Source organism: Atractosteus spatula, chromosome 3 (assembly GCF_055471065.1).
Source record: "Atractosteus spatula isolate fAtrSpa1 chromosome 3, fAtrSpa1.hap1, whole genome shotgun sequence".
Classification (NCBI taxonomy): Eukaryota; Metazoa; Chordata; class Actinopteri; order Semionotiformes; family Lepisosteidae; genus Atractosteus; species Atractosteus spatula.
Genome location: NC_142708.1, coordinates 2,411,604 through 2,424,484, shown reverse-complemented (window position 1 = coordinate 2,424,484; position 12,881 = coordinate 2,411,604). Strand labels below are relative to the sequence as shown.

General features: G+C 42.8%; 1 protein-coding gene across 2 annotated transcripts in view; it reads right to left on the bottom strand.

The window, feature by feature from the left end:
* arb2a (ARB2 cotranscriptional regulator A) overlaps positions 1 to 12,881 on the bottom strand; it is a 185,845-nt gene that overhangs the window by 147,308 nt on the left and 25,656 nt on the right. For both annotated transcript variants that reach the window (XM_088911644.1, XM_088911645.1), the window contains exons 5-6: positions 7,982 to 8,047; positions 6,271 to 6,462 (exon numbers count right to left, since the gene is read on the bottom strand). In XM_088911644.1, coding sequence (XP_088767770.1) covers positions 6,271 to 6,462; positions 7,982 to 8,047 — 258 coding nt within the window. The remainder of the gene's footprint in view (positions 1 to 6,270; positions 6,463 to 7,981; positions 8,048 to 12,881) is intronic.

Here is a 12,881-nt window from a genome sequence, read left to right as displayed (position 1 = left end):
ATACATTTTCCCAATTAAAACTGACTGATCTAAAGCACCATTACGCTAATTAACCCATCGCACTGCATTTTAAACACCTGCATAGTTGCAGAACACAAGAATGCAATAATCTCTTTTATTTAACCGTTGTTAGCATGGATGGAAAGTACTGTATAAGTGTCGCCTGACTGTGAAGATTCAAACAAGCTTTAACCGTTCCCAATGAGTACACATTTTACACCTTATAAAGTATTCCAAAAACTAAATATGAGAACAAACATATTCTGGATAGTATTTAAAAACTGGAAGTAGAAAAAAATAAATACATGTGAAAGTTCTTCTGTTGTCCATTATTACTGCTGCAGTTCTATATTACACGGATTCACTGTAAGGGATATATTTACAGTATAGGTTAACATTTACTGGGCTAGCGTTAAAAAGAACGGTACACAAAATATTGCAGCATCAAATACTGTGCTGTTCATGAAACAATACTGAACGATTCCTGAGATCCCGGTTCTGAAATGGTGGAAGATACAGTATGCACCCTTTGACCTCCTATCTCGAAACCCACCTGGGGAAAGAGGCCGCTTCCTTCACATCACACAGTCTGTCACGCCCAGGCCCAGCCCGCCTCTCCCACGCACTTCCACTCAGTGCACATGCCTCCGTGGCAATCTCTGCAACATGCACATTCGGAACCACAGTCGTTCATGGGATAAACAAACAGGCCGATAAATCGATGTGAAATAAAACTTTTTTTTGCCCAGGAATACAAAGTATAACAGAGTCTTAAATTCAGAGGAGCTCTCAGCAAGTCAGGTTCAGGAGTTTACAGGTTCAGGAGCCTTGCAGGATGAGGACTTGTTCAGGCTGCACTGCTGCGCTGTACATCTTGTTACCAAAAACCACGCACATACTGTACCGTACTGATAGAATGGCTGTCAGGTATCCTAATATCCCATAAGCACAGAGAATGAAAGGCAGCTCTTAAAACCATTCTAATGCAGGACCCGGTCACAAACCACCTACTCGATTATTAAATTGATTTTTTTTGTTTCAATTAATTAAAGAGTTAATTGTAACAAACTACAGCAACTGGACTGAAAGAGCTGCATGTTAATCAGCTCTTTTTTACGTCACAGACTAAGACCACAAGAAAGGTAACAAATGAGGAATCAGCTCAGATTGCAGCTCCAGTTTCCAGTAGACCATCGATCCACGAAACTAATGAATCAAACTTCTTCCTGGAAGTTCCTACAAAATGAATTTGCCAACAACTGTTCAGCAGACTGCTTGGTATAAAGAAGCATGTTCTGCTCCTAATATGTGAAATAATTCCACATGATTCCTAAATTAATTCATTTAACAAATCACCTGCTTAAATGCTTAAAACCACGACTAACCTATTAAAAGTTTTTATAAGTTGACGGTTGCATGGTTTCCTATAAAATCTGCCGAGTGGAGGATGAGTGGACACCTCAGATGTAAGAGATGCTGGATGTTCTTCCAGTCACTGTGTGTTTTTTTCAGCGATGCAGTGCTCACCCTAAAGAATTATTCAGATTTCATATTATAACAACCTACTACATTCTTCCTCTTGCAAAGGAATAATATTCCTTTCAATATCATTACTCCGTTCATAATCATTTCAATGTGGCACAAGCTGAAAAGGCTTACAATTCCTGGCCTCGTTAGAATACCTGTAAAGCTACAGTAACAGCGCTGACAATGTGAAATACAAAGGGGGGAAAAAAACCTCCAGATCTCAAGCAGCCTCTGTTAAATCAAGGTCTTGTAACGCAGGTTTGTCAGTTTTTAAAAGCCGCCCTTCCGTGTTAAAATGAGCACTGCCAGTGGCAGGCCAGGCCGGGCTTCCAAAAGGAAAAGCCCCCCAATATGCACATCTGCCAGCTTCTGCACTAACCCTATCGCATGTGACCACTGCTCATTTTAAAATGGCACAACCCTTTATTTTTAAATGTGAGAAATGCAACACAGCTTCAGGAGCATGGCTCACTGCCTAAGATGTACATAGTCTGTGGGTTTAGCGTGTATGTCACCGGGACAGAACGCAGTTAAGCTCCTCGAGCCCTCGAGGAGAGAGCCCACACGTCACCACCCATTCTCCTTCAGACAGGAGGGCGCAGGGCTGCTCTGAGGCTGCCTGGCCGCCCTGTTAGCTGAGGAGCTTCAGCACTGAGGAAACTGAGACACGCTCACAGCGGTACAAACACGGTACGACCCCATACCGACAGTTCACCATCAGACTGCGGAGGCGCACATGGGAAAATAGCGAAATCCACCAAGAAATAAGAGGTGAAATGATTTTCATTTGCCTTCCATGTAATTATTCATTATGTGTTTCTATAATAAATCCATTCAAAAGGAGAAATATGCTCATTATTGTTTGCTTGAACTGATGAACGTTTCAACAGCCTTATATCATGGTCAGCGAGGTGCACGCAGGACAAAAGGACCTGGATGCACAGTTCCAGTCGGGAAGGCACATTATTTCATTTCTTTCCACTTCTGTGCTGTAAGAAAACAGTCTGCCTGTTCCATTATGTTCCTGTAGACCCAGGCACACTGTGTCTGTGAAAAGCCCATCAGAGTGGCAGGTGATGAAATTCCTTATTCCGCAAAAGTCCATTTTTTCCCCACTTTATTTTACCAGGAACGTCCATTGAGACCAAATTCTGATTCACAGTGAAAGTCCCGGAGCTGGACGTTTTACTGGAGTAAAGCACCACTGCGATGGGTACAACCGCAACGCCCCAGCCTGGATTCGAACCCCTGACACTTCAGGCTGGAGTCTACCCACTGACCTGGGAAACATCACCAAACACTCTCCACACAGGCAAGTATGATGAGCAGAGAAAAAATAAAAGCATCAGTTACTTTTGTTTATTTTCAAGTACTTATTTTTGACTGGAAGAAACTAGTTAAAAGCAATCCAGCTGTCTTTGCTCACTGTGATCCACTCCCAGCTTTACTGTATTGTAAGTCAAGATGGTAACATTCAATGGCGACATCTCTCAGATTAGTTGTTTATTTTTGTTAAGAGGGTGTTCTACTGCCTTTTTCTAAGTGTGAACTTAAGCATGTTAATTGCTGCAGGTCTGACCTGCCTTTATCATGCCCAAAACAGTACCCAAAACTGTTGGTCGAAAGTCTGCAAATGCGACAGTTCTCTGCTTGCCAAGGTCACTATGAATTTAGAAACCACTAAACCACTGTTACTGCACCAAGTTTCCAGAAAACTGTGCAAGTATTTACAGTTGTAACCCAACAAACCATGGGAGAAATCACAAGTCCCATTACTGTTTCCAAAGAAGACATTATGGGTGGTGGGGAGGATTTGCCACTTTACAAATGCAATTACACTGATGTTCACATAAAATCACAGATCAACGCACTTACTGTAAGTACACAGCTTCTGTGCTGAGTTTACTTGCACTCTGCAAATGTCAGGAAATAAATACTTCAGAAAACAGAAAACTGGCACGGGCTCCTCTCAGCTGACAGGAGCTCGAAGAGCAGAGTATGACAGCTGACTTGTTAAAATGTGTTCCTCAGTGGTTCATTTCACTCAGTAAAGACAAAATCCAAACATATTTGAATTGTAATCCATTAAATCAGAAGCTCAGGGGACACAAGGCTGCTGGATTCATTATGCACCAGCTCAGTTTTTAGAATAGACACACAAAATTAACCTGAACCAGTAGTCACTATTTTTCATGGAAATGCCTGCTAACATTCTAAATAAAACTCAGAGGTCGTTTCTGCAAACGCACTTGGAAAAAAGGAAGCCCATGAAGCCGAGAGCACAGCCAGCGAGATTACCTCTGGACACCCTCATCTTTGTGGGCTAGAAACCCAGTCAGGGAGAGAGAGGAGTCCAGTCCTGGAGGACCTGTGGCTCATAGCAGAACACCTCCTCTCTCCAAACTGCCCTTAGTTTTCCATTCACAGCAAGCAGTTCTTGAGAGTTGCACAAAGCAACAGAACTCTCTGAGGTCCTTAGCCAAGATAAGAGAGACAAAATTCATTATTGATATTGATCAATGTTTTTTCCAACCTGAGCCAGTTCCTGCAGGACTCACAGGTCCTTGCAATGCATCCCCTTGTAAAGACCTGGAGAGCATGGCAGAACTGACCAATTACATCATTGGTCACTGGGAGCAATCCCCAACACTGCAAAGCTGTCTTCTGGACTGGGTTATAGGCATCCCTGATCCAGTGCCCAAGAAGACAGACACACACAAATACAGAACAGGACCACAACAACAACAAAAAAACTTTCAAAGTCTCCTCTGAGAATACACACAACAGCGACTTCCAGATGATGTTCCCTTCAGAAAAACTCGTACCATCACAGGCTTATCCCAACCCAGTAACTAATTCCTGCGGGGGGTAATTCTGGGATCATTTCCAAATGTTTTAAGAGCTAGAATGCATGCTGTTATTTAGGAGCAATAATAATCACAAATACAGCGACATTATCTTGCAAACCCGAGGCCAGGCCTGGAGCTAAATCTACAGATTTTATTTAAAAAGATCACAGCCTCTCACAACAGTCAACCAGTCCAATCACGAGGGATTGCACAGCCTTACAGATACTTGTCAGAACAACTGGTAGGTTATATAAATGTTGTTTACCAGAATACAGGAGTGTGCTGCGAACTCTTCTGAGTGGGAGAACAGAGCGCGGCTTCAGAAACAGGCCTCCCTGAAACCCACAGCACATCTTCACAGGCGCTGATGCCATCTCACACCAGAGCAGCAACCACATCAGTGAGTGGGGATCACATTTACAAACACGGGGAAACCATTCTTAAAGACTGCTCAAGAGAAAAGGATGGACGAGGATATTGAGCTCACAAGCAGATGCAGGCAGGTGCAGAATCTGCTCTCATCCATGCGTTTTCAATAACTGCTGAGTACAATATAGAGTCATGGTGAGACAATGAGTGCAAGGACACCAGTCTCCTGCAGAGCACACACACACACAAAGACAGGTCCGAGGCATCTAGGAACCTATCCTGAATGTCTTCGGGTTTTGGTTCTGCTACTCGAGCTACCAGATTCAAATCAAATGGTCACGAGAGGAGAAGAACATGCAGACTCCAACACCGCTGCCCTGCTCTGAATTCTCTCCCAAGACCCCACCTTGACCCCACCGTGCGGCTTAAGATACCTTAAAGGAGAGGCAACAGCTACAAGACGCAAAGCGATATTCAGCGTTCGTGCTGAAACGACACTGGAATCAATGTGCAACACCCACAATTCGGTCTCCATCTCGGATTCACGTTGGGAATCCCATGGCTCCAGGATCAATGACCGATGAGCCTTTTACACGACTCGAATAGCATTACTAGCTAGGTTCATATTGATTAAGATATAAATTCAACATACAGATCTGTATGCTGTATACGTATATTAGAAATACAGTACATTCGATGTATAGATCATACAGTTGTTAAAATCCGATACAGCACAAGAGGGAACCTTGCAATGCACTGAAATTTAAGAACATTAGGAAATGAAACAAGAAGAGGCCATTCTGCTCACCTTACTTGACTTGTAAGCTCAATCATCTTTTAACCTCTTAAAAGCACAACCTCATAAAAGCCCTGTAGGTGTGACCTGATTTATGTCTTATACAAAATGTTAGGCACAGCTTCCTATTACACAAATGAAAGACACAATCTGAATACGAACCGACAGATAATGAAGAGGACTGAATGCTGACATAAACGTGCTCAGCACTTAAAAAAGATTTTGCCACTACTAAAGTGAAAGAACACAGTCCTAATCCTTGTGGCTATGGATTTTTCTGTAACTCTGCACGTCACACACATCGTCTTGATCACAATATGAATAAATCATTAATAAAGAAGTCAAGAGCAGCAAGGCCTCAAGAAAAATAAGTAGCTGTTCAGCACATAAACCTTCACAAAATCCCCTATTTAACTGGAGCATACTGCCCAGGCTCTGCAAGAATTCTGACTTGGGAAGTACACTCTTTGTTTTCCACGACTGTTTTCTTTTTGACACAGCTTGGCTTAACAAGCTTTCCTGTCGCAAACTAGTGCTGAAAGTTTCCTGCGGGGAGCTTTCTTTCCTCTCCAGAGTGTGACTGCACACACGTACCTATCGGGCAGAGCGGGAAGAGTCAGCTTCCCGGTGTCTGTTGGCATATCCGTGAGCCGCTGAAGGCAGAGCGCTCACTAAGGCAGAAGGCACACTAATAGCCTGCGCTTGCCTCGACACTGACAGCCGCCTCACCTCCACAGCTCTCCTGATGAACGGGATCTGGGTGCCGCTGTCCAGGTCCTCGTTGATGATGAGCCTGCGGGACCACTGCCCCGCCCTCACCACCCCGCTGCCCTGGATCAGCACCAGCAGCCTGTCCGGGTTGCTCAGCGCGTCCCGGCTCAGGAAGATGAAGCTCTTCGGCTCCTCCGCGGTAGCGTCCACCTGAAACAGCCGCAGGGCAAGGAGAAAGGCACCTCAGAGTCCACAGGCCCGCCTGGGGCCTCGTGAGAAAATCCAGAATGTTATTTACAGCATCTTTAGAAAACTCAAATTACCCGCCTTGACACAGATCTGACACAGACTGACCAAGTCTATGTTTCAAAGGACAGTCTGGGTTTAGTTCAAATTCACACAGCTGATGTGCATGAAAATATATAGGTGAAATTTGTCTTTTCTGAAAACAACAAAACAAGGGGTGTCTTCATGTGGCCTATAGCAGAGGTCCCGTTAGTCTTATAGGTCACCCCTTGCCCTGAAGAGCCCTACTCCTAAATTATATCTTAATATAATTATATCTTAATTAATTATATCCTAATATCTCCTAAATTAATAATACAAGTTACCTGTGTCATTGATCAGAATGGAATTGTTCCATACTGTATCTTAAGAAAACGGTGATCAACAAAACCTGTTGGACTGGGGCTTTACAGGTCAATAATCCCTGCCATATAGGACATACTGCACTCCGGCAGCTTCACCATGGCCGATGTCAATGTTTTTAATATTGTTTACATTGTACACAAACCTCAAGGAAACGTTTATCGAGGTTGTTTTTTTATAGTAACCATTACTATGGTCTGGTATGAAATGTCTGAAAATATTTGCTTCACTTTTCTAACAAGGATCTGACACGGGTAAGAGATATCTTCATCTTAATCCTGTGCACCTCCTCAGCATAAGGCCTCTTCTGTCTGTGACCAGAGTGATGCCTGTTAGCTTACTGCTGAAGGAAAGAAACCCTTACTACAAAGCAAAGCTCCCTATGCACAAACTAATTACGAAGTCAGAAAAGACATTTCATGAATTTGGAATTTCCTCAAGCTTGATAATATAATCAATTGCTTTTTGCTAGCTATCTCTCCCTCAAAGAAGATAACTACATCATCAACGGCCTGTCTTGAGAGTTCATATGAAGTTATTAAAATAAAGTGGTTTCAGAAGCATCCAAGCAGTGGAGCTGTACAGTTCAGGCATGCCTGGATTAAATGTGTTCAGTGTTACTGCTGCCCATGACCAGATTCCCCTGGCTGCAGTATCCCTGGGTATCCCTGCAGCAACATCCCATACATGACTTTGTTTTCAACGCAAACTTACAGCCCTCTTCACTCGCACAGTGACAGAGCAGAAAGGTGAGCCAAGCCACTTTAGAGCTGGCAATTCTGTAACTAACTGAAGGAGGAGTAAAACACGGCTGTGTTAGCGTGTGTATGAAAAGAGGAACGGCTAGTGCCAGGCCCGGACTAGTGTGCGCCCCACGATAGCTAGCCAGCTGACAAGCAAACGAATGCGGGGACATGAATGAGTGTTTAATTTCAAAAAAAGGAAAATCCGAATCCTTATTTAATGAGGTTGCAGTCTGTCCTGACCTCCCACCCCACAGCTAATACATGTATGTCTATTCCCTCATGATTCAATGGAGTAATCAGAAATGAAATGTGCCTTTTTTTTAAACAGTACTCACAGGAAGGATTTCCTTAGTCATGTTGCACTCTTTCTCCAGCAGCTCATAGACGTACTGGGTGACGATCTGCAAGACACAGAGAGGGGGGAAAAAGGAGCATCCTAGTTAGAGATTTTTTTACAAGTAAAAGGGCACTGAAAGAAAACTAGAAATTGCCATGGTAATGATACATGCATGTATCATGAGTTCAATCTAGAGACAGAAATACAGTCTCAAGGCATCTTGTATCTGAGAAATAATGGGGGTTTCCTGAATTCTCTTGTTGTAAGTGCAGCAGCAAACTGCAAGGGAATTGTCAACAAAAGGAGCAAATCTTTGCTACAAGCCATGAGCTGATGGAAGATATGTTTATCCCCAAAGCTGTATGCGAGGAACATGTATACAGTGTAATTTTACCCTCAGGGCAGAAGTTTTATGGTTCAATGGCATCGACAACTTTCTTTTTTTTGCCAGCAGAAAACTTACTGCTTTATTGACTGCCTTTGGAGTAAAGGCAGCATGAAGACAAGGAAGCCAACAGCTGAGATAAAAGAGCTGATTCTTTTATGACACCAATGTTTTCATATCACTTACAAATAACCTCTAAGCTGTAGCGTTCAGAGTAGTTTACTCTGATACATGCTTCGGTCACTGGACTCCAATTATTTTAAAAGTAATCTGGGAATGCCCCCATGAGGTTTGAGGGCTCTGCAATGTCTACGGGACTCTGTGTACGACAGCCCCCTTGCTATTGGAGCATTAAATTATTTCCATTAGGTATAAAGTTGCACAATGGTGTGGGAACAGTACTCACACGGAGCACTCTAATGAAAGCGCAGTTTAATGAAGTGTCAGTGAATCCTCTGTTAGCCGGCATTGTGCTGAATCATAAAAACTATCCCAGCGATAATATGGGAAGAAACAGTAAGAGGCTTAAAATGTACATTTGTGCCCTTTTGAAAGCTTTAAAAACACAGATATATCCACAGCACCTGCGGGGAGTGACACACCCCTCTCCTGCTCTATATTACACACTGCACAGACGAGAACCCCACTGCACAGCAGCCTGATCCAGCCCAGGTTTCTGAGACCGCAGCCCCACACAAAATTATTTACAATTGTTTGAACTTCACACGGCTGCCAAGCCAGATTTATTCCAAATCAGGTAACGCTCTTGAAATCACAACTGAAACGAAGCTGCCCGATTCGGTTCCAGGAAGCAAAGGCTTTAAAAACACCACCAAAAAATTATGTTTGTGGTCTGCAGGAGAGACAAATCCTGTAAGAATAAATAACGCGGGATGTGACATTTGCTCATGCCTGCAATCGGGGGAGTCAAAAAGATTAAATGAAATAACATTTTTTTAGTTATAATTTAACTAGTGCAGGAAACACAAAGAATGCTTCAAAGATATATATATATATGTTCCATTTAACTCCACCTAATTTACTAAATGTCAGCATCGCTGATGAAGACTAAATGATTCTGAAACACAATATGCCTGTGTTTAATGATATCAATAAACCCTGCAGGAAATTTCATTTGTGCTACATTATTTGCTCAGAGCCTCAGGTGGAAGAAATATCATCAGATAGGGGTGCGAGGGGGGCGGTGTGTGTGCTGCTTTTAGTGTGTCAACCTGTCACTCAACAACCTGGGAAAAACTCTTTGTTATACTTTGTGCACAAGTTCTTTCACGCAAGTAATCAGCCAGAAAATTGGGATTCAGTCCCATACAGGGACTTCCTGGGGACATGCTAAGGGAGGCATTTTAAGACAGTCCTGGTAGTTCTGAAGATCCACGTCTAAATGTGCCGAAGGTTTGGATGAAACGGGCTTCAGGGGACAGCTCCAGAACGACCAGCCTCTCATACTGTTCATACCTAACATATACGACATCCTGGGAACACACACGGACCGCGCCATCACTGGCGCACCACGACACGCTTTCACTCGGAGAAGTCCCAAAGACCAGGAAGTGAGGGGCCGACGATGAGGGAGTCTGGGGCTCATGTTTTCTTGATATACACATACCTGTATATCACCCTGGTTTCACTATGACTGTTTAACTCTGTATAACAGTAATTCATAGTAAAAAAAAAAATAGTGGAAGAAAAAGATAATAAAAGAAGTAATAAAATAACAGAAAAATAAGTATTAGCATATTTATCATAACAGTAATCAATTACTGCCATTTCTACCAATGTCATCAATAAAACCAAAAAAATTATTAAAAATAAAAATATTATTAAAGAATTAAACTCTGACTTTCACATGCAGGTGTGTCTTTACACGGAGAAAAAAATGTTCTTGGCATGCCTGCTGCTAACCCCAAATAATAAAAAAAAATACTTCCTCCATTTGAATCTAGTAACAAAACACACCTTCGGCTGAAATGTAAGGCAAAATACAGAGTCACTCCATGACTTCACGGTGAGCCAAAGACCTCCCACAATGTGGAAGAGAGAAATGCTGGCATGCGAAAATAAAAATAAATAAATCTTTAAAAAGTCACTCATGCTTCATGGGTTCCATGTAGCATATCGACATAATTAGTAAGCCAGTCTGTCACGTAATTAATATTGCCTTATTATTTTGTTGATAATTAAAGGCCTCCAGGTAACAATCCTGAAAAACCATTTTTGTGAGTAACATGACAGTTTACTTGTGAACTATGAAACTGGCACAGCAACGCTGTATTTAAGGAAATCACCCAAGCTGACCTTTAATATAAATTAATTAACTTAGTGAGGATTATACTGCCGGTTTCATCAGCAAAGTGCCGTGATTTTTGCAGTTATGCAAATTTGCACGAGGTGGAAGGATACTCATGTAAACGTACTGCAGAAGCGCACACACTCACAGTCACCCTCTCTTGAAACTCTCCCCAACTCATTTAGTTTATTGGCTCTTTTAATTCATGGCAGTATAAATTATGGAGCCGAGAAACAATGCAGAGTTTCAGCTTTTCAGCCTCTGTACGTTTTCCCAGGTGCCAGGCGCCACACCTGAAGAAGGCTCCCCACGCCAGCCTCTCAGAAATTCAACGCATTCGCTATCTTTTGGGAGTTTAATGAATATTGATGAACCCTACTGAGCCTTAGAAAGGATTCCACTTTGCAGACCTCTTTGTAAAATGATACACGCTGTATGTACCAATATTAACACAAAATACCTACAGGCACTCATGTAGCTCCTACCACGCAACATCTCAGCATCCGCGGCCACACGAGGACCACAGCTGAAGAGCTAAGGGGAGGATTAAGGGAAACACACGAGTCTGTCAAGCCTGGAAACATCAGAGATGGGAAGGAGGGCCACTGAAATGTCTAAGGATGAGCAAAAGCGCGGGACAACGCGATCCCTCCATATCGCCAGCCTCCCTCCTGGGAAATGAGCAACCCGTGCTGCTGCAGGGGGGTCTAGGCGTGGAGTAGAAGGTCAGAGGTCAGACCCGTTTGCGAACCTCAGCAAAGCGTCTTCTTTGCTGACAAGCGGGCAGGACAAGAGCAGATCGAGACCTCCCACGCGGTGCCTGGCCGGCGGCCTGCTCTTGAGACGATAAGGACACCTGCCAGGCGCAAGGTTACCGGAGCCTTGGCCTTAACACAGCCAGCCTATAGATGAGCAATTAATTAAAGCACACCTTATCGGGCTCGCACTCACAGTGAGCTTGAGACGAACTTCATCAGGGCCCTCTGCAATCAGTTCTGCCAGGAGTGTTCGTCTGCACCGGATTTCAAACAGGCACAAGAAGGTGGGCAGTTCTAACTACAGACACCGTTCTTCCAAACACACTTAGCCCACAAAGGACGAGCTACGGCAGATCAAAGCAGTTTACAAAAGTGAGGGGCTTTTGGATTAGAAAAATGGTGCCACCAAGAAAGGAATTCAATTTTAAAACTGGAAGAAAATCCCCCTTACAAAAACAGCAAAGAAAAAAATGTTTATTTAAAAGGCTCACATAACACAGATGCAAATTAAAACAGAACGCGTTATTTCTTTTTAAAAAAAAGATCGTCACACGGAGGAACAAAGCACATTCACTTAACAGGTATTCCCATTAGCTTTGATGTTCTGCCTGTATGCAGCCAGTCAGTTCACTCTGCACTGATGAAAACTCCGCATTTTTCACTGAAAGCCTGACACGCGTGCCACTTAATGGGTGCATAATGACCACCTTAGGTACTACCTTAGAAGCTGGCAGCTGGATAATTCAATTTTAAAGCACATTGATGTCTCTTTTTTTCTGCTGGTGTTTCGGAAAAGGAGGCTCATGATAAATCAAGACAGAAAGCTGTTCCGTCTTCACTTTCTGACTTCTCTTTAAAGCCAATGGTAAGAGATAAGATACACCGGCAGTGTGGTCAGAAACGGCTTCTGTTTATAGCAATAGATCTAATATAGTGGAAAATGCTCTTTTTCTTGAACTCATTATTTGGTAATGAGTGGGCTAAATGGAATTTCAAACATAAATCATAAAACTAAATTTAAGGAGAACCAGGCAATTCCAGAGCAAAGACGACTTTTTCATTGTCAGAAGTCTTCATAAAAGAACAATTATTTTCACATGTAACACTGTTGTGTGCCTTAACATTACAGGGCAAGTACCCCTAAGAACAGCTTGTCGCCTGGACTTCACAAACAAAGGAAGGCATCTTTCTTTCCCTTTCTCCTATTGAAAGCAGTTATTAAAAAACAACACTTATCACGAACACAAACACTAACAGAGCCCTTTAATGTGAAGATGATACTTTTAGAAAATACATTCAAGGCCAAACTCAACATGACTGAAGCATGGGTGAGGCTCTGCACTCTTCCAAGCATAAGATGTCCAACTGTCAATGTGCAGAACAACTTTTAGATATTCAATTCAATCATTACTACACTCAATTTGTGCTTATTTCTGATCGAGCCTAA